General features: G+C 63.7%; 1 protein-coding gene across 1 annotated transcript in view; it reads right to left on the bottom strand.

Moving 5' to 3' along the window:
* The window catches only part of TDRD9 (tudor domain containing 9), a 49,708-nt gene extending 26,208 nt beyond the window's left edge, over window positions 1-23,500 (bottom strand). Inside the window, exons 1-12 of the mRNA XM_037501863.2 lie at window positions 23,304-23,500; window positions 22,611-22,678; window positions 17,046-17,377; window positions 15,806-16,027; window positions 15,212-15,334; window positions 12,827-12,907; window positions 10,835-10,999; window positions 7,943-8,046; window positions 5,343-5,407; window positions 3,404-3,458; window positions 3,214-3,298; window positions 2,120-2,177 (exon numbers count right to left, since the gene is read on the bottom strand). Of these exons, the coding sequence (XP_037357760.2) occupies window positions 2,120-2,177; window positions 3,214-3,298; window positions 3,404-3,458; window positions 5,343-5,407; window positions 7,943-8,046; window positions 10,835-10,999; window positions 12,827-12,907; window positions 15,212-15,334; window positions 15,806-16,027; window positions 17,046-17,377; window positions 22,611-22,678; window positions 23,304-23,500 (1,555 nt within the window). The remainder of the gene's footprint in view (window positions 1-2,119; window positions 2,178-3,213; window positions 3,299-3,403; window positions 3,459-5,342; window positions 5,408-7,942; window positions 8,047-10,834; window positions 11,000-12,826; window positions 12,908-15,211; window positions 15,335-15,805; window positions 16,028-17,045; window positions 17,378-22,610; window positions 22,679-23,303) is intronic.
* Between the last annotated feature and the right edge of the window lie 534 nt (window positions 23,501-24,034).

Raw genomic sequence — 24,034 nt, 5'->3', positions numbered from 1 at the left:
GTGCGCACCCTCCCCTCCTGGCTTCCCAGGTAACAGGACGCCCCCGCAAATCTGCAGGAGCCACCCCCAGAGCCAGGAACTCCTCTCCCAGCGACCCCCTCTCCACCCACTTCACAGCTGCTTCCCTGGAAGACTCGGTCAGCACCAGAGGCAGCGACCCCCCCCCAACCCGGTTTCCAGCAGACCTCCAGAACCAGAACCACCTGCCAAGCACAGTGAGCCCTCGTAAGCCCAGGCTGGGGGCCCTGCCACCTGCTAGCAGCCCCTCACCTGCCGCCTCGCCCCCTCACTTCCCAGGCCTGCTTACGCATGACCTTGAAGGCCTGGCTTCTGCACTACTCCTCTGACTCAAGCACACCCCGCCACCTCCAGCTCCAGTGGCTGCAGAGGGAAACGAGACAAGACAGGCTGCTAGCCGTCTGCCTTGAAACTCCCGGCTACTGGTCTCAGTGGCCCCAACATGTAGGGGGGTCCCCCCCTGCTCACTATGAGCCCCACTTCACGTCACCTTAGCCCTCAAACACTTTGTCCACTCCTCCTGTCCTCTGGGCAGCAGCTTCTCTTGGCCCCAAGTCCCTGCTCCCCAGAACAGGAACACCTTGGGGGTGTCCTCTGACTTCCTGTCACAGACCCTGCTCGTCCAGGGCACAGATGTGTCCACGCTGCTAATCCCCAGAGGAGATTTCCATCCTGCACAAACTCGACCTGCCACACCAGACGTGCTCCTTCATGCTCTGCGGTGGCTCCGAGGCGGTCCCAAGCGGGCGCTCCCTGACTCCTGTGGCCTGCCGCGCCTCCTCTCTGACGGGGCCGGCCCTCGCTGGGCCATCACCCACCGATCCCGTCGGCTCCTCCACCTGGCCTTCAGGCTCACACACCTGGTTCCCCACACTCCACCCGGACACCCCGCGGGTGTCAAAGCTACTGTGACCCAATGCAGCTCCTCACCACTCCCACCCCCGGCCACCCGGAGGTTTCTGCCCCGACCTGGGGCTGCCTGCAGTCCACCCAGAACTGCCCACTTCTCATCCCGCCCATCCTAAAGCACCACTGGCTCTGACCCAGACAAGCCGACCCCGTGGACTCGGCTCTCGGCCCCGACACCTCCATTCAGGCCCCTGGGAGTCTGTGGACTGCCCCTCGTCCAGCCATTCTTGGCCTCAAGCCCCGCCAATGCTCCTCAGTCTCCCTCGGAGGCAGCCAGAAGCCCTAGAAGCCCCATGGGGCCGGCTGGTACCTCTCCTCCCCAGCCACCCCGCTGCACCACACCCCCGCTCTAGGGGGTCCAGCCCACTTTCTTCCTCCCCGTTACTGCCCACGCAGGGACAAGACACCACCTTCCCCGGTGCTCCCCACCCGGCGCCCCTGCTGTCCCCCGCACACACCTCCACTCAGCCCACTGCACGTCGGCACCTGCTCACCCGTCACACACCCGCCCTGTGTGTGCCCCGGCCTTCTGTCCCCACCTGGCCCCGAGCCCAGACCCTGCCCCATCCAGCCACAACGGCCTTCTCACTTCCTCTGGTCACGTCCCCTTGGAGCTGCGTCCCTGCACCGCCTGCTCCTCCTCAAGTCCCGCTCAAATTGTGCTTCCTCAAAGAGGTGCTGCCCCCTCACCCTACCCAAAAGTCTGCTTTCTAGTCCTCTCGCCCGCTACGTGACATTTAACTCTCTGAGCTAACGCGTGTCAGCCTCCCACCAGAACACTGCTGCCGTGAGGACAGGGCCTGGTCTCACTCACCCCGGTCCTCGCACGAGTCAGGGCCCCCGACAGGAATGAGAGCACCCTGAGCAGCACTCAGGAGAGATCCAGAAGCAAGGCCAGGGATGGCTTTGCAGGGAGCGGACCCAGCTCCCTCCACCTGCCTCCAGTAACAGACACACCCGCCCCGCCCCTGCACCCCAACACCCACAGGCCCCAGGCCCAGGGCTCCACCTGGGGCTTCCCAGAGAATCTCCTGCCCACAGGCCACAGTGAGAAAGGCGGGTGCCACAGGGGCACCGGGACCTGCTAGCGGAAATTCCTCTCCCCAGCCAGGGTGAGTCGGGGAGCCTCTCCTCAGGACCAACAGGCCAGCCGACGGGCAGCCCGCGTGGCAAGGCGGCAGGCGTCGCTTACCGTACTTGACGTCGGGGACCGTGACCGAGCTCTCTGCGATGTTCGTGGACAGGATGACCTAGCGCGCGGGGAGGAAGAGCCAATGTCCACCCTCACCGACCCTGGGCCTGCAGCAGGCATGGGCAGCTCACGCTCCACGCCACTCGGGGCCTCCTGCAAGCTCCCGCCGCTGACTCTGCAGTCAGCCTCTCCCCATCTCACACAAGTCACGCCCACTGGGGCCGCAGGGGTCAGACTGTGGGCTCAGGGCCAGCTGGCTCCGCACCCCCAGCACCTCATTGCTCTCCTGTCAGTGGCAGGATAACAGCCGCCGCAGGTGCGGTGAGGCTGCTCTGAGGACCCCGCCAGGGCTCAGCACCTGGCCCGACTGCAGACAACAGGCACCGCACGGGGCCCCACACAGACCCCCGGGCTGTGTGGCTCGGCCGCGGCCACGGAAGTGGGTACACGTGGTGATGATGCATCTCCTTCACACCTCCACGCGGCAGCGGCCAGGGACGTCTCGGAGGAGAGAGCAGCTCAAAGCCACACAACCATGTGGCTCCCGCCCACCCAACACGCGCGCGCGCCCTGCCAGTGCAGGCCACTCTGGGGTGCCGTCCTCTCCAGGGGTGGAGCCCGGGCCGCAGGGACCCCGACCTCAGGATCACGGCACAGCAGCCCTGAGCTGCGGCCAGACGGCAGCACCTGCCGGCCAACAGCGTCGCTTCTGTGGGTCCCAAGACCACCCGGGGGCAAAAGGCGCCCCAGGACAAGACTCTGAGAGGAAGGAGCCGTAACCGCAGACCCAGAGCCTCCACAGGCTCCTGAGGCCCTCAAGCAGCTCAGGACAGGCTGCGGAACGACAAGCCCATGATCCCCCTGACCCGGGGGGAAACCTCCTGCGTCGGGACTGGAACAAGAGCCAGGGGCAAAGCGTCTTCTCAGGGACACAAGGAGCCGCAGTCCGGGAAACACCAGAGTCAGGGTGGGGCAGCCTGGCTCCTCGGGCCCAGCACGCAGAGCGGGCGAGGCTCAGGCCCAGCGCATGTCTGTCCAGGAGACCAGCAAGGCCACGGAGCACAGAGCAGCCACAGACCTGGGGCCAGGCCCACCTTTCTGTAGCCGGGCACGGGGCTCAGGAACACGTTGTTCTGCTCCTCCAGGGTCACGCTGGAGTGGAGGGGGTACACCTGCAGCCTGCGCGGCGGAGAAGGAGGTGAGGTGGCCGCCAGGGCATGCGCGCCAGACGCCCACTGGGGTCCAGCAGCCACTCGGGCAGGCGCACCGGCCGCGGAGACGCACCTTCTGTGGGTCATGCTGACGAGGAGCTCGTGCATGTAGTTGATCTCGCCCAGACCTGGAAGAGAGGCACGCGGAGAGCCCTGCGTTCACTGCCAAGGGCCGGGCTGCAGAGGAACTTCTTTCTCACAAAAGGCCCCACCGACCCGCCTCAGCTGGCGTTTCTCATCTCCTCCCCCGGCACGTCAGAACCGCAGGTGAATGCGAACGGGGCGGCGGCCGGTAGCTCAGAATACGGGAAAACACTCCTCCCTCGGTTTCCTCCCACAAGGGCTACGCGTGTGATTTCACACTTTCCCCACTGATGCCCCAAAGTCCCCATCCCAAGCGAGCAGCAACGCTTTCACGACCTTAACAGCACCTAGGTAGCCCCGACAGTGAACGTGCAACACTTGTTAGGTTTAGAAAGCGTCAACATAGAAAACATGCTTAATTTTTTGTCTCAATCACGAGTATCTGAGCCACCGGTGAGTTAAACGTGTCTGTCTCCCAGGGACGGCAAAGTCCCGGGCTGGGAGCCTCAGGATGCGACGGTCAGGAGCAGTGTCCCCGCAGCAGAGCAGCCTTCCTCTCACGGACAAGGGGATACACTCACACAGAGACACACACAGGCCGCGTGTCCGTGGAGGCAGCGCTGCAGCAAGGCAGCCCCCAGCCAAGGACCAAGACAGCCAGCCAAGACCAGAACCAAGGGGTGCACACGGACACCACACAGCGCCTTGGAGGGCACAAGGCCCGGGTGGTCCCGTGACTCGGACCTGCTGCCTCCAGCACTAGCAAGAAGGGTCCCGCAGCGACGCGTCTCCTGGAGCGCAGCCCACGCAGCAGCGGCCAGCACACCCCAAACCCGCTCGCAGCAGCCGACCATGAGCACAGGCACCAAGAAGGGCCCTGGCACAGGCACCGGCCCCAACACCTCTCCGGGCAGCGCTCGGGAGAGCCCCTCCTTCCAGGCCCGGCCCAGGCGGCACCAGCTGACCCTGAACACACCCACATGTGGGAGGTGCGGCCCAGCGAGCCAGGCTTCCGCAATGCTCAGATCACCCAGACAGCCGCTCTGCGGTCTCCTGTCAGCGCCCACTCGACTGCGCCCGCCGCACCACTGACCACCTCCCAGTAACAAAAATACCTGCCTGGTTGTGCAATGCCCCATCGAGCCGCGCCCCCTCACTAAGCCACCAAAAATACCACTCTGAAAGCACAACTTGGCAAACGTTAACCCTCAGGCATGTGCAGAGAGCCTCCTCCCACGGGGCTGACGAGCCCGCGGCTGGACTCGGGCAGCAACCGCACAGGGGTAGCACAGGCGCACGAGCACGACATAACAAAGCCAAAGAGTTAACTGAAAACCTGGACATGGGCCAAGTGGATGGCATAGCACCGGGCACTGGACGTTCCTTTGACATTCTCATTGCCAGAAAGAACTTCCTGCACATGGTGACAGTGTGAGCCGGCCCAAGCAACCCTTTTGCAAATCGTACGACAGTCGCCGAGTCACCCTGCTACGTGGCTGGACATCGCGCCCCACAGGCTGCACCAGCAAAGGTGTCAGGCTCCTGCCAGCGCTGAAAGCTACAAAAAGAAGCCAAGCCCAGGGCCTCTCCAGTGACCCAGGGGTCAGTCTCAGGCTGTCACCGCAATGGCCTGGGTTCGATCCCCAGCCAGGGAGCTGACTCACAAGGCAGACCTCTCCTGTCTCCCCGCCGCTCCCCTCAGCAGTGGGTTTCAATGGATCCACCAGTTCTGCTCCCCATTCTGTCTCTGGTGGGTCCTCTCACCCCCAGACCTCTATCCTGCACCCCAGTTCGTCTACTCGAGAATAAAGAAAATCTTTAAAAATATAAAGAGAAGCCAAGCCAAAAATCACGCTGTTCACCTTCTCAAGGATTAATGAGCAAACTCACAGGACGCCATCCTGGCAGGTGCCACCCGCCGCACTCACCTGGCAAGAACACCAGCACGCTGCTGCGCTCCGACATGAACTCGGCCCCCGCCCAGGTCTTGTTCCTGTGGGAAACAGAAGGTGCATCGGTCACTGGAGGCTGGAAGAGCCGCTGCCCCTCCAGAAACCCCCAGCCTCCCAGCCCAGAGGACTCTGGCTGCCCATCTGGTATGTTCGTTCTTCACCTAAAAACCAGAGATGACCCAGGACGTGCAGCTGCCCATGGCCCCAAGGGGGAGTCCCAAGCCTTCCGTTATTTTCTTCCATAAAAACTATTGCAGGGCCTCCCCTGCTGACGCAGAGGTTGAGTGCTGGGCTACAAAGCTGCCCGCAGCCTCTGCAGCGCCAGTTCAATCCCCGGCCGCCGGCGAGGGTCCCACATGGCGCGCAGACCTCTCCTGCCATGCCCGCTGCTCCCCTCAGCAGTGTACTTCGGTCCTTCTGCCTGCTCTGCTCCCTGCTCTGGCTCTGGTGAATTCTCTCACCCTCCTGCACTTCTGACTGTGCCCAGTGCTTGTATAAACAAATAAATAAATCTTTAAAACAAACAAACAAAGAACTATTACAAATCTAAATACCGTCATCCCAGGCCTGAAAATAGCCCACATTTAACATAACAACAAGCAAAATGTGAACTCCCAGTCCAAAGGCTCTGTGGAAACCCCACCGCTGGCCCTGTGGGACGGCACCAGGCACTGTGCCAGCCACCAGGACCAGGCTACGCACCACCCTGCGTGGCCTGGAGGTTCCAGGCAGGACAATGAGGCCTTCAGCCTGGAAAGGAAGAAAGGAAGCCAGACGCATGGGCTCGTGCGGGGATGGCCCCAAAGAAGCCATGAGCATGACCAGTGAGCTCAACAGGCCGCAGGCCAGTTGCTCTGAGTGCTTCTGAGGAACAAGCTAGAAACGGAATTAAGGAGGCGGTTCCACTCACAGGAGCACCAGTAAGAATAAAATACAGGGATGAACTTTCAAGATAAGTAAGAAACTTAACACTCTGGCAACTACCAAGTGCTGTTGAAATAAACAGTCACCGAGCAGAAGAGCCCCCCATCCCGGAGACGAGCAGCGCAGGCGCGGCGACGCTCCCCAAGCTGCATCCCAGCCCCAGGTGCCTTTCAGAATCAGAGCTGCCCTCTCTGCAGAAACTGACAAACTCATTCTAAAATTCACACAAAATTGTAAGGAACACAAAATAGCAGAAGTAATCCCCACAAAGAATAAAGTGAGGAGGACTCAGACTTTTAATCTCTAAATAACCTCAGAGCAAAGATAATCCAGGGGGTGCAGGGCTGGCCACAGGAGACACACGCAGTTGGGGGGGTTGGAGCCAGGAGCCCAGAAATCAGCCCACAGGTCCTCAGCCAACTGATCCCCCACACAGCCTCCCAGGCCAGCCAAACCACCCGCCGCAGGGTACCCGCCTCAGAGACCAGGCCCAGGCGACACAGAGAGGCCAGGCATGTAAAGCTCTTGGGAGGAAACACAGGGGCCTTCGCGGCCCAAGCCTGGAGAGGCGCCTCAGTTGGGACACAAGGGCGCGGGCCACAGAGGTGAAACCGACAAACTGGGCCTCATCTACGCTGAACATGGGGGGTTCCTCAGGACACCTCAAGAGCAGCCCACTGGGTGGAGGTACTCGCATGACAATGCTCGCCGCTCCATGCGAAGGGACAGGCAGCCCAGCTAACGTGGTCCAAGTCGCTCGGGTCTCTGGAGACCAACGACTGGCCAGTGAGCACCTAGAGAAGCAGCATCGCTCCACAAGGAGACGCAGATGGAAACCACGGCACGATGCAGCCTCAGGTGCATGGGCAGCAAGAACGGGGAGCCTGTGTGTGCCCTGGCACACGCAGGGGGCGGGTGCAACCGACCCCGCACCGCTGGCAAGAATGCAAGCAGCCAGATGCGGCCCACTCCCAGCGCACGGCCCCAGACGCAGCTCTACAGGAAGCAGCAGCAGGCTCCCAAGAGCTGGAGGACAGCCCAGTGAGATGGGCTTTGGTCGCCACGGGCGGGCTGGGGCCTGGGGAGGACACCGCAGCCCTCCGGACGCAGCGCCAGGACTGACCCATGGTGTTCACTCCACGGCCGCCGCTGCACAAGCTACCTTCAAGCTGTAGCTTCTAGCTCTTAAAACCATCAGCTCTAAAATTATAGTCACCGTGGCCGTGACTACTTTAGAGTGGAAATTTCCAGTAAAAATTCTGCAATGGGGCCTCCCGGTGGCACAGCGGGTTGAGCGCAGCGCTGTGAAGCTGCCTCTGCAGCGCAGGTTTGCTCCTCAGCCGGCCGGGGAGCTACCCACATGGCGCGGCAGGCCTCTCCTGACTCCCTGCCGCTCCCCTCAGCAGTGGATTTCAGTCAGTCTGCCTGTTCTGCTCCCTACTCTGGCTCTGGTGGATCCTCTCACCACCTCTATCTCTGGCCCATACCCCAGCTCTTGTATAAATAAATAAATCTCAGGAAAAAAAATCCACAACATTCTAACTTCATTTTTTAAACCCCCCAGTCACGACAGAGAAGTATCTACAGGGGCCCTGAGCCCCGCCAGAAACAAAGCAACGCGGCCTCGCAGGCAAGTGGCCGCCAGCGCTCACCCACTCTCCTGCAGATCCAGGTCGTCAAACATCCTGATCAGGGCGGCAGCGACTTCATACGCGTCCTGAGTTATCACCGGCTGCTCCAGGAGGTGAGGGGAGAACTGGAAACGGGCAGGAGACAGGTCGGAACACCAAAAAAGAGTTACCAAGCGAACTCAGGGGGCGGCCCTCTCCTGCGGCTCACCGCGGGAAGCACCCCCAGATAGCCACCACCGAAGGGCAAGGGCGGGGCCCGCCACCGCAGGCTGTGCCGGAGGGGCTCTACTTTGTGTGAGAAGTCAAGGAAGCGGGGGAGGGGGGGCGCTCTGGTCCCCGCCAAGCCTTCACCCCGAGAGCCCTGGGATGCAGCATCACCCAGGTAGGAGCGGCCCCAGAATTCACAAGCGCCTTCCGTCTCTGCCAACCCCCAGTGGCAGCTGGGCCGCGTGCTGTGCCCACCAGGCCCGGGCACATGGCACCTCTCCCAGTTGTGATTAAAATGAAGCCAAACTTGATTCCCTGGGATTTAAAACTGCCCTCAGCTGCCACCGCAGGGCACTGGGGCTCACCAGAGCAGCAAACCCCACCCATGAGAACCCCTAGTCTGAGCTGACAGCTTCCCGGGGACCGCCAGGGGTCACTGAATGGTCAGCACAACAGCACGTCGTGATTCCCGCAAAGTCCATTCTGCGTCCTGACTGGACCTTCCCCGCCAAAAGGAAGCCGGCTGCGCTTGCGTCACCACTTACAGCTCTTTGTCAAGAACGCGCCGTCAGGCCCTGCTCTTCGCCCGGCAAGGGACGCATCAGAAAAAGCCTTCGGACAATAAGCAGCAATAATCTTTCCAGTTCTCACTGAGGAGAAATCGGCTAGCATGAGCCGGCCCACGTCTCACCATCACCGCCGCCCGCAGACAGAATGAAGACAAACGGACGTGCCCCCCGCCTGGAGGAGGGACCCTCACAACCCCGCCTGACGGCCAGCCTTCCCCTGACGGGATGCTCTCTCTTACCCAAACTGCCACCGTCATTCGCCTAACGCAACCCTACAAAAACGAGAGAGAAAACAGGCTTATTCTCCGGAGCTCCCAGCCGCCTCCAACCCCGCGCGGCGTCGCTCTCCTCCAGCACGCGCAGAAAGACCCGTCTCCACTCTCAGGTGATGCTGTAACAGTGGGGGGGGGGGTCAAGAAAAGGGGCGGTTCCAGGTTCCCTACCCCACCCAAGGGAGGGCGAAGCTGAGCAGGAGGCGAAGCTGGGGAGGAGGCTGGCGGGAGAGGAAGAGGGCGGGAGGCGGCGCGGGGAGCAGAGACATGAGAAGCCGCGCTGGCTTCGTGGTCCCGGGTGGGTCGGAAGGGACATGGGGGAGCCCTGCGGGGAGGGGAGCGACGGCAGCTTTGATTCCGCTCTTTTCCTCCCAGACTGATCTGGCTGTTTCTGACCCCTTCCATGGGTCCCTGCCGGAAGGCGCCTTAGATGTGACAGCTTTGGGGCCTCAGGGGCCTGCGATGGGTCACCCTGTCTAGCTGGACATTTACCCACAAGAGAGTGGGGACTTTAGGTGCCTGATTCGGAGAAACTCTGTCCTTCCCCTCTGCTGTATCACACACAAGCTGTATGAAAATTCTTTTCCATTAAAATTCCTAACGCGCTGGAGTGTGTGTCCTCTCGACGCGGCGGCTGGCAGGACCTACTGAGAAGAGGCAGGTTTGGGGGTCTGCGGTGCCCCTCTCCCGGCCCTGGAACAATTCCATTCGCTCTAGAATCCAAGTCCAGAAAACTCCTTTCCAGCACAACGCTCACGAGGCTCCCAAGGAGCCCACTATCTCCACCGCTGGGAGCAGGTGACAAGGGGGGCGCACAGGCCCTGGGATGGCGGCCAGCGCAGCCAGGAGTGCGTGGGCTCCGTCCTGCAGCCACCAGCACGCCCGCCCAGGGAGGCAGCTACCACAGCGGGGCGCCGTGCAGGACCCAGGCTGCAGGCAGCAAACAGGGCAACCGCATGGGGACAGGAGCACTCAACCTCCCTCCCACCCACCTCCAGAGTCCCTTCTGGCGGAATCAGGGCCGCAGCCCACTGTGCAGGGTAGGGCGCCGGGCGGGGCGCCAGGCATCGCATGCCGGTCACGGGCAGGCCCTCGCCATCTCACTGACAGCCAGAGCTAGAGTTATGTGCTTTTCCAAAGGCCTGGGGTGTTTTGGGCAAACGTCAGAAAAGGGGCCTGGACGGGGAGGGCGGCGGCGCAGGGAGGAAGGTTGCATTCTGTCACGCGAGACGGTGCGCTGGGGCATGCCACAGCTGGGATGTAAACCACAGTCGTGACAACAGTCCTCTGACTCCAGACCGCGCAGAGGCGGGTGAAGACACGGGCGCCGCGAGGCCGACGCTGACACACGGGACAAGCCAAGCTCCTGCTCTCAGGACACCTTCTGGGCAGCTGGCAGGGACAAAGACAGGCTGCGGCCAGGTGATGCCGACACCGGAGCTGCCCGCCTGCTGGACAGAGCCCACCGCAGGGGCTCAGAGGGCACCAGGCCCACCGTGCTTGGCTTGTGCATGGGGAGCCACGTAAAGGTGCGTGGCTCTGCCTCCATGACGCCAATCAACCTCCACCAGAGTCAGTCCCCTTGGCCAAGTGCAGAGACCAACTGTCATTTCTCACATTCAAAAATGGTTCAGAAAACGCAGAATTACTGATGGTTCCCGGTGCCCTCCTCACCACGAACACGGCTGCGCTCAGTGCCCCACAGGAGACGCTCACTGGGGAGCCGGGTGATGACAGGTGGTGCCCACTGCAAGGGTCTTTCAAAGTGCTGCCTTAGACGCTGGGAAAAGCGTCTGTCACCGTCTCGGCTGATGCCCAAGCCAGGAGGGCCCTCCCGCCCCCGTCAGCGCCGGCTCCCCACCTACCCGGCTGTGGTGGATGTGCCCCAGGTCGTCCAGGTAATGCTCGGTGATGGCGTGGGGCGTCCCTTCCACCTCAAAGACATAGGCGGGGCTCAGCCTGTTCTGGACGGGGACGGCGAAGTAGTCAGCGAACTCCCTGCAGTTGATGGTGGCCGACATCAGGATCACCTGGGGGTCAGAGGGCCGACGCCGCAGCATCACCACAGTGACTGCAGCGAGACACGCCTGGGGCCTGGCCCTGCCTCTGCGGGAGACAGCTGCCGCGGCTGAGGACACCCCACCTTCCGCAGCTTCTTCAGGTGTATCCCCCAGTGAGACACGACATCTGGTTGATAAAACTAAGTCGCAGTCACTGATTTCAAGGAAGCTGCGTCAGACAACTAACTTAGAAGACTAAGTCACGTCACACGTCCCAGGAAAAATGAGGGCGTGACCCAGCAGAAAGGAAGACAGGGTCCAGAACCGTCGGCTTGGAGCCAAGACCCTATCGCGGCCGCTGGCGGACAGCTAGGCAGGCAGAGAGCAGGTGGCCCAGGGGCCACAGGACTCGGGACCTGCCCGCAGGTTTGTTTTGCCAAAAGAAAACCATGGGATGAGACCTTCCAGAAACATGGCGGGAAGGCGGCTCTGCTCTGGCCCTGCTGGGGAACACAGGGTAGCGGGGGCTCTGTGGGCGAGGCCTGGCAGAGGCCCCCGAGCCAGCATCTCCACTCTCCCCTTTGACGTCAGAGACAGACGGTGAGACTCACGTGCCAGACTCGCTTTTCCACGAGCGGCCTGAGGCTGCAAGGAAGGCCCGAGAAGTCATTCGAGGTGTTAGAGGGGCCCATCCCAGGCGGGGGCTGATCTCTAAACTAGGCGCTGGGCCCAGACTGGTCGGCCAGCCAGCAGGGACCACCACCGGCGAGGAGCCAGGGACCACAAAAGGTGGGGCGGGGGGCCATGGAGACCTCGAAGGCCACCTGTCCGGGGGTGATGGCATCTCTTCCAAAAGCAGCACAGGACCTGAGTTTCGAGGCCCTATCCCAGAACCCCCGAGGCCTCACGTGTGTCCCAGCCAGCACACACGGTGCGTCTCTAGCGAGGGTCCCACCCGCGTCCTTCGCAGCGTCACGGGACCACTCCCCGCTGCTCACCGGAGGGGCGTCACAGCCCTCGGCCCTGCGCTCAGTGGCGGGGTGAGTGTTTTCAGCCCACAAACACTGCTGAACTCTCTTTACTACTGAAAACTAGAAAAAGGCACGTAAGCAAGTCATTACCCTCGAGTAAGACAGAAAAGTCTCAACACGACAATCCAGACAGACCCGGGACTGTGGAACCAGGGTGCAGCAGAGGAATTCCTGGTGCGGTCATCTCAACAGCGAGGCCGACACACGCACCCCCCCCCCCACCGCCCCAGGAGAAGGTGCTCAGTCTGGGGCCGGCGATGCCCAAGGGATGGGAAGCTTCTTCCAGACACGTGTTGGCCCTTGGGCCGGCCCTCAGGAGGTGGCCCAACACCCACCACGGCTGCGTGCACACCGCTGAGACCCGCTGAAGGCACAGGGGGCTGGCCCGCGCGACATCGCAGGAGAGACCGCGCTTCTCTCTGGCCCAAGCTCGCGCCTCTCGGCTTTGGCTCCTGCGCTGTGAGAACAAAGTGACCGCGCCAGGCCTTCGGCCGCGTGTCATGAGCCCCAGAGGCAGGGGGACTGGACAGTCTGGGACACGGCGCTCCAGCACTATTGTTAAAGTAAGGTCTGCAGGTACACTCGCCCCCTCCGAGCATGAAACCTGCTCAACTAAGAGCAGCACGCTTCCTCCCCACCCCTCCACCCCCGCCCCGGGGAGAGCTTTAAACAACACACAGCCCGACAGGACCCGCGCCCTGGCCCTGAAAGGCTGCCCTCAGCCGGCCCCGAGCAGGTGTCAGGTTGTCGGTGCTGAAACACAGAGAACTCGACTGAGACCAGATCTTAGCCCCAGAGAGCGCTGTCCCGACAAAACCTGTCTTACCTTCACAAAGCGCGAGTTTGTCCTCAGCAGCTTGCGGACGACCAGCAGCAGGAAGTCCATCTCCTCCGTCCGCTCGTGCACCTAGGACAGGCCGCGGGTCGCGTCAGGCCCAGGAGGTGGGGCGGGCAGCTCGGGAGCCACTTCTCCTGGCTCAGGGCCCATGGGCCAAGCAGAGGAGGGTCTCTAGGGCCCCCGCTGGCCTCTAGGCAGTCAGGGTTCACCCTGGGCCCTGCCCACTCAGTGTCCGTAGTGCCCCAGACAGCCACAGGCCCCAACCTGCCCGCCTCAGCTCCACACTGAGTGACTCTGTTCCTGCAGCCAGATGGCAGGGGCGAGAGGCCAGGGCAGGGTGTCCATCGACGGGACCCAAGGCAAGGGCACAACACTGGCCTGGAAAAGCTGGGTCCAGCACAAACAGGTAAACCTGAAGCCCGTCAGCACCCTCAGCCCTAGGGTAAGTGCAGGCGCCGGGATGGAGGCTGCCGGAGCTGCCCCAGGCCCCACGGTGGTCCCAGACCCCACCCTGCCTCACTAGGACCCGCCGAGGCGCATCACTCACTCCATAGGAACCCGGTTACTTGCTCGCCCAGCCGGGCCCTCTACGCAAGGAGCGGCCAGGTTCTCTGCAAGCGAGCCCTGAGGAGGAAGCACCATCTCCTCGCTGTGCAGGGCCCACCGCTCACCCCACCACCAGCCCCAGGCCAGGCCCCACCTGCCTCCCCCCACGCTGGGAGTCTACATGATACCCCGCTGCCCACTAATCCCTCACAGTTCCCTGCGAATGCTGCGACCCTTCCTCTCGGACACGGGGGAGGCAAAGGAAATGAAGCGCCGGTGAAGCCCTCAGCATCGAGAGCCCAGTGAGCCCGACGTGCCAGCAGTCACCCCCAGTGCGGCGTCCCTGCCGCCCCCAACCCAGCCCCACCCCGGCCTCCTGTCTCCACAGCATGAGAACGCAGACCCCGAGAGGCTGCTGCAGACAGCTCCCCGCCTGCCTGGTCCCGCAGCCCCAGCAGGCAGCCAGAAGGCAGGCCTGGGCGCTCGCAGGTGGAGGCTTCCCCAGGGGCGGGTTCATTCTTTCTCGAAAGCAGAAAAGCCACCGTCCCACGTTCAACCACCTCCACCTCCAGCCCCTTGCGAGTCTTCGGAAGTTCTAATCACCCCACACTCACAGTTCTAATCACCTTGCCTGACCCTCAGGTATATCCGGCCCCCATTCCCCCAGCCACTGCGCCGCTCCCAGGCCCTGGGCAGCCGGGCCGCAACCCAGGCCAGCACTTGGCGCAGCTTGAGGAAAGAGTGCCGAGCACAAGGCGCCCCAGTGCGTGCACAAGCCCCCCAGGCCGCAGGAGGCAGGGTGCGCAGAAGACAAACGAGGGCGTCAACAGTGCAGTTCTGGAGCGGACCCCCGGGGAAGCCCGCAGCCCCACTTCCACGGGAGCCCAGCTGGAAGGCTCAGCAGGTGCAAACCGCCTGGCCCTCTTGATGCCGCCCCCGCTGTGGCCACCAAACATGAGACCGCCTGCTGCCGCAAAGACACAGGCCTCTGCACCCCACCGCCCACCACAGCAGGTCACTTCCCTGCGCCCCCCTCCCAGGGGAAGGAAGGTGAGACCTAGGCGCCCGCCACGCCCTTGGAGTTCGAGCATCCTCGCAGCCACAAGCCAGGCGCTGAGAGCCCCGACAGCCCCCAGGGCCTTCTCAGTCCCCACCAGGTACTGCAGCCCCCTCATGGAGCCCCCACTCTATTTGTTTGCTTATGTTTCTATTCCCCCGAGAAGCCAACAGAGCTGCTCAAGGAATGATCTCCAAGACCGGGGCTGAGGTGAAAAAGTTCCCAAGACGCCTCAGACAGTTTTTTGAAAACACCCTACGCCTTAAAAAACCCTTGTCTGAATATAAACTAAATCCAGTAAACATTCCACCCTTACGGAGAAAACTCCAGAGAGCGAAGACCAGATTCACAATCCCTGATGAGAGGTTTTTCCAGAGCAGTGAGCAATCAATGCTGCGTCTGTGACGTCTAAGGCCATCTGGGCCTGCTTGCATATGCGACACCCACGACATCCACGAGGCGCTCTGCTGCCCCGACCATCACAGCTCTCTCCGGGCCTGGCCAAGCTCCCCCTGACAGAGCTGAAGCCGGGGCGCATGTCAACCCCTCCGCTGCAGGCTCTGGCCTTTAGCTCAAGCATGTCGCCTGCGGGGCGGCAGCAATGGCCAGAAACAAGCAAGTGTGTCTGCGTGCAGTGGACTTCCACAACAAAACAGGGGTCATGCCTGCTGACCCCACTGTAAACACAGGGTCCTTCTTAGCCCTCAAACACCTCTCACCCCCACCCCCCGGGCCTTGGAACCAAGCACAAAGTTGGGGCACAGCCCTACCTCGTCGATGAAGACGTGCGTGAACTCCGTCAGGCTCTTGGCACCCACCACCTTCTGCAGCAGCACCCCGGTGGTCACATAGGTCAGCCTGGTGTCCTCCGTCGCCACCTTCTCGAGTCCCACCTCAATTGGGGCAGGAAAAGCGAGAACATTTTTAAGTGTGAGCGGTTCACGTTTAACTAGCGAACAGGCTACATCATCTTAAATGGAAATAAGAAAGGTAATAACGACATGACTACAAACGACAAAACCAGAGTCTGAATTAAAAATGGGGCTCAAAAGCTGATTTGTTGTTCCCTTTTTTCCTGAGGGGCCGGGGCCTGGCCGACGCGCTCACACCGTCTGTGTCCCTCTTATGTAGAGAGACGTCTACGCACAGAGAAGTGATTAAAAGAATAAACTCATAAAAGGAGTCTGAGAATTCTCATGTTTTTTCTCTGTTCAAATGGGAAAAAAATTAGTTTTAAAAAAATTCCGAGTCTCTCTGTTCTTTAAACCGGGCCGTGGTTCTACGCCATGGGCCTCGGCCCGCGCCCACTCCCGGAGCACACAAGCACCCCAGCACAACCCACGCGGGCGCCCCCCAGGGCCCACCTGGTAGCCCACCAGGCCGCCCAGCGTCCAGGCGCGCTCGCGGCTGATCCAGCGGGCAATGCTGCTGGCCCCGATCTTGCGTGGCTGCGTGACCACGATGTTGCAGTAGGCGGCGCGCTGGAGGTGGTGGTCCAGCACGTACTGTGGGAGCTGCGTGCTCTTCCCGCTGCCTGTGGCGCCATGGATAATGACCACAGAATTGCTCTCTATCAAGGACATCACCTAGGGTTGAGAAAAATTCTTTCAAAATGGCCACAGAGTTAGTAAGAACGTAAAACGTTACCTAAGAGGCAGAAGCCTTATCTGGGGAAGACTCCCCTTTACCAGGGAAACGACCGCCCAACCACCCGACGGTCACCCGAGGACGGCGGTCGGGAGCCAGGCCGGGCCAGCCCCAGCTGTTCTTCACACATAAAAATGGAGACGCCAAGCTTGCCTGCTACGCCTGCCAAGTCTTCATCTCTGTCACCTGAAGTTTCACAGTTCCCAGCTCCCGAGGAGCACCAGCGCCGCGCGGCCTCCCAGGGCAGGGGTTCCAGCCGCGGTTCTCCACAGCTTTCACTGCGGCGCAGCGGGCATTTGTGAAGCAGCGACCCCGCCCTCTGCCTCCTCGCTGAATTAAGCGCCCCCACCCCCCGCAATGCTTTGTAGAGTGAAGGAATACACCTGGCCTTGAACGCTGGTCTCTAAAGCTTAATGCGGTGTATATAACCCACACAAGTTCCACGTGTCAATCTAAAGCAGCGTGGAAGTTATATCTGGAACCTTCCAGCTTCATCTGTAACTGCTTCTTCCGTTGGGATCTTTAGTTCCCGGCATGTCTAATAACATATACCTACTAAAAACTTAGTCCAAACCCAAAGTGCATCTGGCCTGGTGCTGTCCAGGAAACGACGTGTCACTGATGAAGCAGACCAGGCCGCGGCAGACACCGGCCGAGCAGGCAACACCAGCAAGGGCTGTGGCGACCGAGCCGAGCCCGCGACACTGCAGGCGGGTCCTCCAGCAAGATGCTCCAGGGAAGGGCCCTCCAGGAGAAGCCTGGGTGGCACGGAAGGGCAGGGGAGCAGCTTGGGGGAAGGCTGAGCCAACCGGGACCAGGACCTTGGAGAGGACAAGCACGGGCCCCCTGGACGGCCCGGTGCGCTCACTCGGCACCCGGTCGCTTCACCCCGTGGGCCAAGCAGGCGGCCCCGGGCACTGACGCAGAGAGCGAAATTCCACTGCGCCAAACCCTTACCTCATCCTTACACCGGTTTATGGGCAAGTCGGGATACTTGTGAGCTGTCTCTGGGATGCATGTCACGTTGCTTAATTTAACCGAAGGCGGCTGTGGACCTGGATTCAGACAAGAGAAACACGTGATGCCACCTTGCGTCTGGAATAAGACCAAGGCAAACGCCAGGGTTGATCTGATCTGTACCTGCAGCACACGCTCACACCCACACAAAGACACATGCCCACAGCCCGGCACGCGAGCAGGACTGTGAGGTGCCCCCAAAAGCCCACTCTTAACCACTGACACAGGCAGCCCAGAACATGCACGTCCTGCCAGCCCCCCCCCCATGCAAACTGTGAGCACCCCCTACCAGCGTGCTGGGCAAAGACCTGCACAGCCCTTGTCACCCCGACGCAGCGCAGAGATGGCTCAACGTCAGCAGAGCGCGCCAGCGTACACGTTCATTCCTTGCCGCCAGGGCAGGCCAGCAGCGGTGACCAGCAGGCCCGGGCCTGGGGGCGGCGTGGACAGCACACTGGGTGCCGAGCACAGGGCTGAGACTTCTTGCGCCTGTGCACCAGCCTGACAAACGCGGGTCGCCCGGCTGTGCAGCCGATCCTGGCCCCTCGCCATCCTCGGCAGACGGACAGGCCGCAAAGTGCATGAGACACAACTTGTATGGGGAGCTCTTCCATCTCCCCTGATTTAACACCATATTCCCACCCCCAGCCCTTTATGCTCAGCGCCCCCCAGCACCAATCTGGCATCCCTCGGGCCTTACGCATCTCCTCCATGCACTACTCAGGGACACCGCTGTCTGATGCTGCTGCTGGGATGCTGCTGTCTGCTGCCTGTGTCAGGGCACGACAGGGTACCTGCTCTGAATGTTAAAACCAGGAGCCAGGGCCTCCCCAGCAGCGCAGTGGTTGAGCTCTGGGCTGCGAAGCTGCCCGCAGCCTCTGCAGTACCCGTTTGTTCCCCGGGCAACGGCGAGGGTCCCACATGGCGCACAGACCTCTCCTGCCGCCCACTGCTCCCCTCAGCAGTGTATTTCGTCAGTCTGCCTGTTCTGCTCCCCGCTCTGGCTCTGGAGAATTCTCTCACTCCCCGCGCTTCTGTACCCAGTGCACATATAAATAAATAAATCTTTTAAAAAAAAACACAAAAAAACCCAGGAGCCAGAGGTGTGCTCATCGCGCCAAGCAACAGCAGCTTCTCTGTGGAGGCAAAGTTACTCCCAGGGCCTTAGGGGCCCCCAAACAGGGCTTTCCTCCCACTTTGCAGCTTGCTCTCCGCCCCCCCCCCCCCAGCCTGGAACAGCAGGGCCGAGGCCCTCCTTCCCAGCTGCTCTGTGCGGCCTTCTCACCCTCCACAGGCACGTTCCCCTCAGTCCTTAGGCTTGACTGTGCTGCCTCTGCACCACCGAGCACGGAGCACAATTCAACGTGTGAACGGGTTCTAACTTACAAATGGCGCCAACATTTCATGAAATTATTTGAGCTTTTAACGGAAGATGGCTACCGAGGCCAGCCCACAGGGAAGGGCTGAGACAGCAGATAAAGAGGAAGCGGCACGCGCTCACCATTCTGGATGCTGGGGGGTGGGGGGGGGGTGTCTGTCAACAACAGGCCTTTGAAAAACAATGAGCTGATGGGGCAGCGGGGGCGGTGGGGGGGGGGCACCCAGCATGGGCTACAGGGGCGCCTGAGACCCACGGTCTGCTGTCCTTAGACCAGAACTCTCGCTTTGAACAGATTCCTGCCCCAATGACGCCCAAGGAGAGCCGGGCACCGACGCCATCGGAAAGTAACCAAGCCCAGTGAGCCAAGATGTCCATGGTCAAGGTGACAGGGAGATGACAACAAGCTCTGGGGACTGAGCATGCCGAGCACCAAAACACCAACCACGACGGGCTGTTCTGACCAAGCAACCGGTGTGCTCATGGCCGAGCAGCCGGCCAGAGGCGGGCGCGGGATGGCTCCCTCAGGGGTGGGCCCATCCCCCACACTTCCGGCAGCTACCCGAAGGAACACCGGGACTCGCCTTGCCGAGAAGCAGGAACCGCAGACCGACTAGCAGTGGGGACGGTGGGGGCGCTTTCAGGGACGAGCTTGTCCGAGAGGGGCAAAGGGGACAGGCCTGCAGGAAGGCAGGGAGGTGGCAGCAGTGCTTTCTGCTGGACTTGCACTCCAGCTGGCAGAGCAGCCCGATGACCCCGCTCCTGGGTCCCTTACATTTCGCTGCGATGAGACAGGCAAGGCCGTGCCCCAGGGAGCGCTCACAGAGGACAATGTCAGACGTCCTCAGGGCACTGCCCAAGCTCACTGCCCTGCCTCCACATCACACACACACAGACCAGCCGTCCAGGCCACTGGCTGCAGCAGGCCCGGCATGAAGCAGGGCCTGTGTCCACGCCGCCACCACAGGGCGCCCGGAGAACGGAGGTGCTCATGGCCGCAGCCCCTCCGTCTTGTGCAGCTGCAGTCTCGCGCACACGGAGAAAAGGAACCAGGAGGGAGAAAAGATTATGGGTAATTTTAAGGCAAATCGACAAGTGACATGAGGCAAGCTGTCATCCAAAGCAGCAAAAAATGTCTCAAGCTCAAAATTCGCTATTTTTGCCCGTTATCTAGAGCGTACCTATTTATCCTCAGACGTCAACGTTAAAATGCTTACACAAAGAGCAAAAAAAAGGAAACCATTAAAATCGCTGGTTTCCCCTCAGCAACCCGCCCCGCTCCGTCACCCGCCGAATGTGGACTGTACCCCAAGCCCCGCAGCCGTGATGGCTGTGAGCCGCAGAACGTAACGGCGCCTCCTATTGCAAATGTAGACGCTGCTTGCTGTCAAAAATAAGTTTAATTACCACGTTACCGATTTAACCATGAAATTAAACCTTCAAAATAACTGCGCAGCTCGCGCTCCCAGGCCGGAAAGCATCCTGACGCGGAACCGAGCGGAACGCGCGAGCCCCCCTCCGGCGTCTCTGCCCCACGCAGGCCGTCCTCTTCCCGCCAGAAGAAAAGCTGGAAGCGGCAGGAGTCGCTTAAAAATACCAGCCAGGAGGCAACAGCCCTCCAGCCCTCCACCTCAGCGAGCGCCCGGGCCCGGGGCTGCGCCAGGCGCGGCGAGGGCTCGAGGTCTCAAAACGACTTAGGCTTGGCCGAGCGTGGCCGCGCAGAGCTAGGCCGGGCAAGCTACAGGGTGGTGGGCGCGTACAGACACGTCCACAGGTGACGACACGCCGCCGCGCCCACCCGAGGCCAAAGACCCCATAACCCAGAGAAGAGGGCGCGTCTGGGGACGCCCGCGCTGCCGCAGGAGCCAGGGGCCGGCGCGAGCCACGGCCTGAACGCAGGCGCAGAGGGCGCGACCATGCACACGCACCCGCCGCCCGGCCCAAACCTCCCCACGTCCGACAAGTCACACACCCTGTCCGCTGGCCCTGACCAGTTCCACCCACTGGGTCACCCTGTCATCCCCGCGAGCCTGGCCTGCCCTGGGCGACCCTCCTGGCTTCTCCCCAGGGCTGCTGCGGCGCCACCACCATCCCCCACGCCCCCCCAAAGCCGTCTTCCCAGGACCAAATCTGTTCACAAGGCAGCACCCTCTCCCCGCACAAGCACCCGGGGCTCGAACCCCCACCGGCTTCCCAGGGTGAGTGGCCGGCAACACCGGGGCTTCCTGAGGCCGCTGTGACCGGGCAGCACGGGCTTGGTGCCGGGAGCTGGGGGCCCCACAGGCCAACGCGCACAGTCGGGACGCCAAGCCCTGACCGGCCACTGACCCCCGCCCGGGGTCGCGTGGCCGCCGGCTCCTTCTGGCCGTGGAAGGGTCGTCTCTTGCCGGCCCAGCGGTGAAGAGCCTCCCGCGCGTGTGGTGCCCTTCTTACCTCACCCCCACCTTGGCTTCCGTCATCACAGCTCCTGCTCCTGAGGCGCCCCCCTCCTCGCTTCACCTGCCCACCTGGAGAGCCTCACCCCGCGAGACCTTCACATGGTCACAGCCACAAAGCCCCTTTGCCACCGGCAGAAATACAGTCCCGGGTTCAGGGGACCAGCTGCCCAGGCCCGCCCAGCCCCGGCCACTCCTCTCGGCACTGTGTACACCGACACCCGCTCTGCCTGGGGACTCCTGCTCACTCCCAGCTCCGCTCGGAGGCCCCAGTCTGAGGTCCCCAGAGCGCTCTTTCTGGGGCAGTTCTCTGCAGAAGCCTCGACCTGGACGGGCGGTGCCGAAGCCATCACTGCGAGAGAGGTGGGCTGCCTCCGGCACAACCTGGTGGGGGCTGGTCACTGGCTGGTCACTGGCCGATTGCTCTGAGCGCGGCCAAAGCAGTCATTTTGGGGGCCACCCGGTGACAAGCCGCCGGTGACTCCGCCGTCCTGCATTCAGCAGCAGCAGCTTCAAACACGAGCCCAGGTCAAGAGCTAGGAGAGCGGATGCCCTGAAAGGCAGGCACTGCCCCCGGCCATGTCCCAGAAGCCCAGCGTCCATGCCCAGGCTGGAGAGCTGCGTGTATGCATGGGGTAACGAGGGAGAAAGGGCACAGGAGAGCTGTTGGGGAGCCGCAAGCCGCTCTCCACGGGCTCTGGGCACGCCTCCCCGGCACCCATACCCCCTCACGCCTCCACCCAGGCTGCATCCGGGAACTGCAGCCTGAAGCCAAAGGCCTCTGAGCCAGCGTGCGCAAGGCTGCCAGGTGCAAACAGGGCTAAACCCCCACCGCGACGCCACAAAGCCAGCGGCAAACTGGCACGCACGGCCCTAACACCTGTGCCGCCTCCACCCCCCGAGCCCGATGAGTCCTCCTCCGCAGCCTACCCCAGGTCAGGGTCTGGGTGGCCGGCACCGCCCCTGCCGCTCAGGTCGAGGCGAGGACCCCTCTGGACAGGGCGGCGCAGACTAGCAGGACGGGCGCCAGCCGACCGTTTCCTCTGGATGCTGCAACGAGATGCCACGGGCCCGCCCACGCCGCAGACGCCAGAGCGTCTCCACCCGACAGCGGGCAGGAGCCAAAGCGGGCCAAGGCGCACAGAGGGCAGCACTCGGGCGACTCCAGCCGCAAGGCCTGAAGACGAGCCCCCGAAGCGCCAGGAGGCGCCCGCGCACGGCATCCCCGGCTGAGGAAGGGGCGCTGCGCCGCGGCCTCCGGCAGAAAGGACAAAAGGGCAAAGCGCTTCCGCAAGGCGGCCTCTGCCCCAGGCGCACCACAGGGAGCAGCGAGCCGCCCGGAGCGCGGGGCCGGCAGGCCGGGGGAGAAGACCCAGCTCCCGAGGGACAGGGGGCGGGTACCGGCTGGGCGAGACGCCCCACAGCCCCCAGGCCGGCCGGGGGCGCCGCGACAGGCCGGGGCCGGGCGACGCCCTCGGGAGCCGCACAGGCGCGGCTCGGGCTCGCACGCAGGAGGGGCGGCCCGCGTGGACACCGCCCGCCCGGGTCGAGGGGGACTCCCGGGCGTCCCTCCCGTGGAGCAGGGTTTGCTCGCCAAGGCCGTCCCGCTGAGCGACGCCGGGGCCGCCGGGCGCGCGGTTGGAGCAGACAGCCCCGCCTGCCCCCGCGGGGCGGCCGTGCCGCGGGACTCACCTGGCGGGCGGGCGGCGGGGTCGGGCGGGTCCGCGGGGCCCCCCTCCGGGCGCCGGGGGCTGAGCGGCCTGCGGGGAACAGAGAGCTGGGACCGGGCCGCGCTGCTTCCAGCGGGCCCGGCCTCCACCGCGGGGCGGGCGCAGCACCCCGGACGGCAGGCCCCGGAGGGCGGGGGCCCGAGAGAGGGCGCGGGGCCTCGGGAGGCGCCGGGCGGGGCCCGGTCAGGCACGTGCGCGGCCGAAGACCCTCCCGGGCCGCAGGAAGGGGCCGCCCGCGAGGCCGCACGGCTCGCCTGGCGCGGCGCCGGGGCGGGGGCGGGGGCCGAGGCCAGCAGGGGACCGGCCCGGCGGCCCCCCAACCCCCGCCCCCGTCCGGGGCTGCTCTCGGGGGGCGCCCGCGCCGCCGGCCCCTAGACGGCCCCCCAGCCCCCGGCCCCGCCCGGCCGGCCCCCCCACACCGCCTGCCCCGCCCCCCGCCCGGCCCCCCCCACACCCGGCCGGCCCCCCCACACCGCCTCCCCCGCCCCCTCCCCGCCGGTCCCCCCACACCAGGCCGGCCCCCCCACACCGCCTGCCCCCGCCCCCCCGCCCGGCCCCCCCACACCAGGCCGGCCCCCCCACACCGCCTGCCCCCGCCCCCCGCCCGGCCCCCCCACACCCGCCCCCCCCCGTCCCGCCGGCCCTTGCCCGCGACCTGCAGTCCGCGGCCGGCGGGGGCGGGGCCGGGGCCGGGGCGGCGGGCTCGGGGGCCGGGGCGTCCCGGCGCTGGGCCTCCTGCCGGGCCGCCTCGGCCGGGAAAGCGGGCGGCGAGCCCAGCAGCTCCACGTCGGCCACGGCCTTGCCGAGCGTGAACCAGTCGTTGATCTGGTCCACGGTGAGCTTGCGCAACATGCCGGCGCCCAACCGCCCGGCCCAGAGCGCGGGAATGGACGACGCGGCGGCGCCAGACTGCGCCGGCGCGGCCCCGCCCACCCCGCCCTCCATTCAGAGCCCGCCACGCACCCCGGGCCTGGCCTCGCCCCGCCGGCCCCGCCCGCCCCGCCCTCCAATCAGAGGGCGCCTGTCTCCAGGGACTGCGGGCTCCACGTGCCGCTAGCCCCGCCCCGCTCCATCTCCTCCAATCAGAAGGCGCCTGTCTCCAGGGACAGTGGGCTCCACGTGCCGTGAGCCCCGCCCCACTCCATCTCCTCCAATCAGGAGGTGTCTGTCTCGAGAGACAGCCGCTAGCCCCGCCCCACTCCAGCTCCTCCAATCAGAAGGTGCCTGTGTCAGGGAGCCCCGGCCCCGCCCCCCCGCCGCCGGCCCCGCCCACCAGCCTCGGCGGCGCACACGTGTGTCAGGTGGAGCGGGCGGCGCCCCGCAGCGATCTGCCTCCCGCGCCCCCGGCTTGTGCCCACCCCTGGGGAGCGGCGGCCTCGAGCCGGT

Source organism: Talpa occidentalis, unplaced genomic scaffold, assembly GCF_014898055.3.
Source record: "Talpa occidentalis isolate TD23 unplaced genomic scaffold, MPIMG_talOcc4v2.1 talOcc4.11, whole genome shotgun sequence".
NCBI classification, from domain to species: Eukaryota; Metazoa; Chordata; class Mammalia; order Eulipotyphla; family Talpidae; genus Talpa; species Talpa occidentalis.
This window is presented reverse-complemented; position numbering and strand designations above follow the sequence as displayed.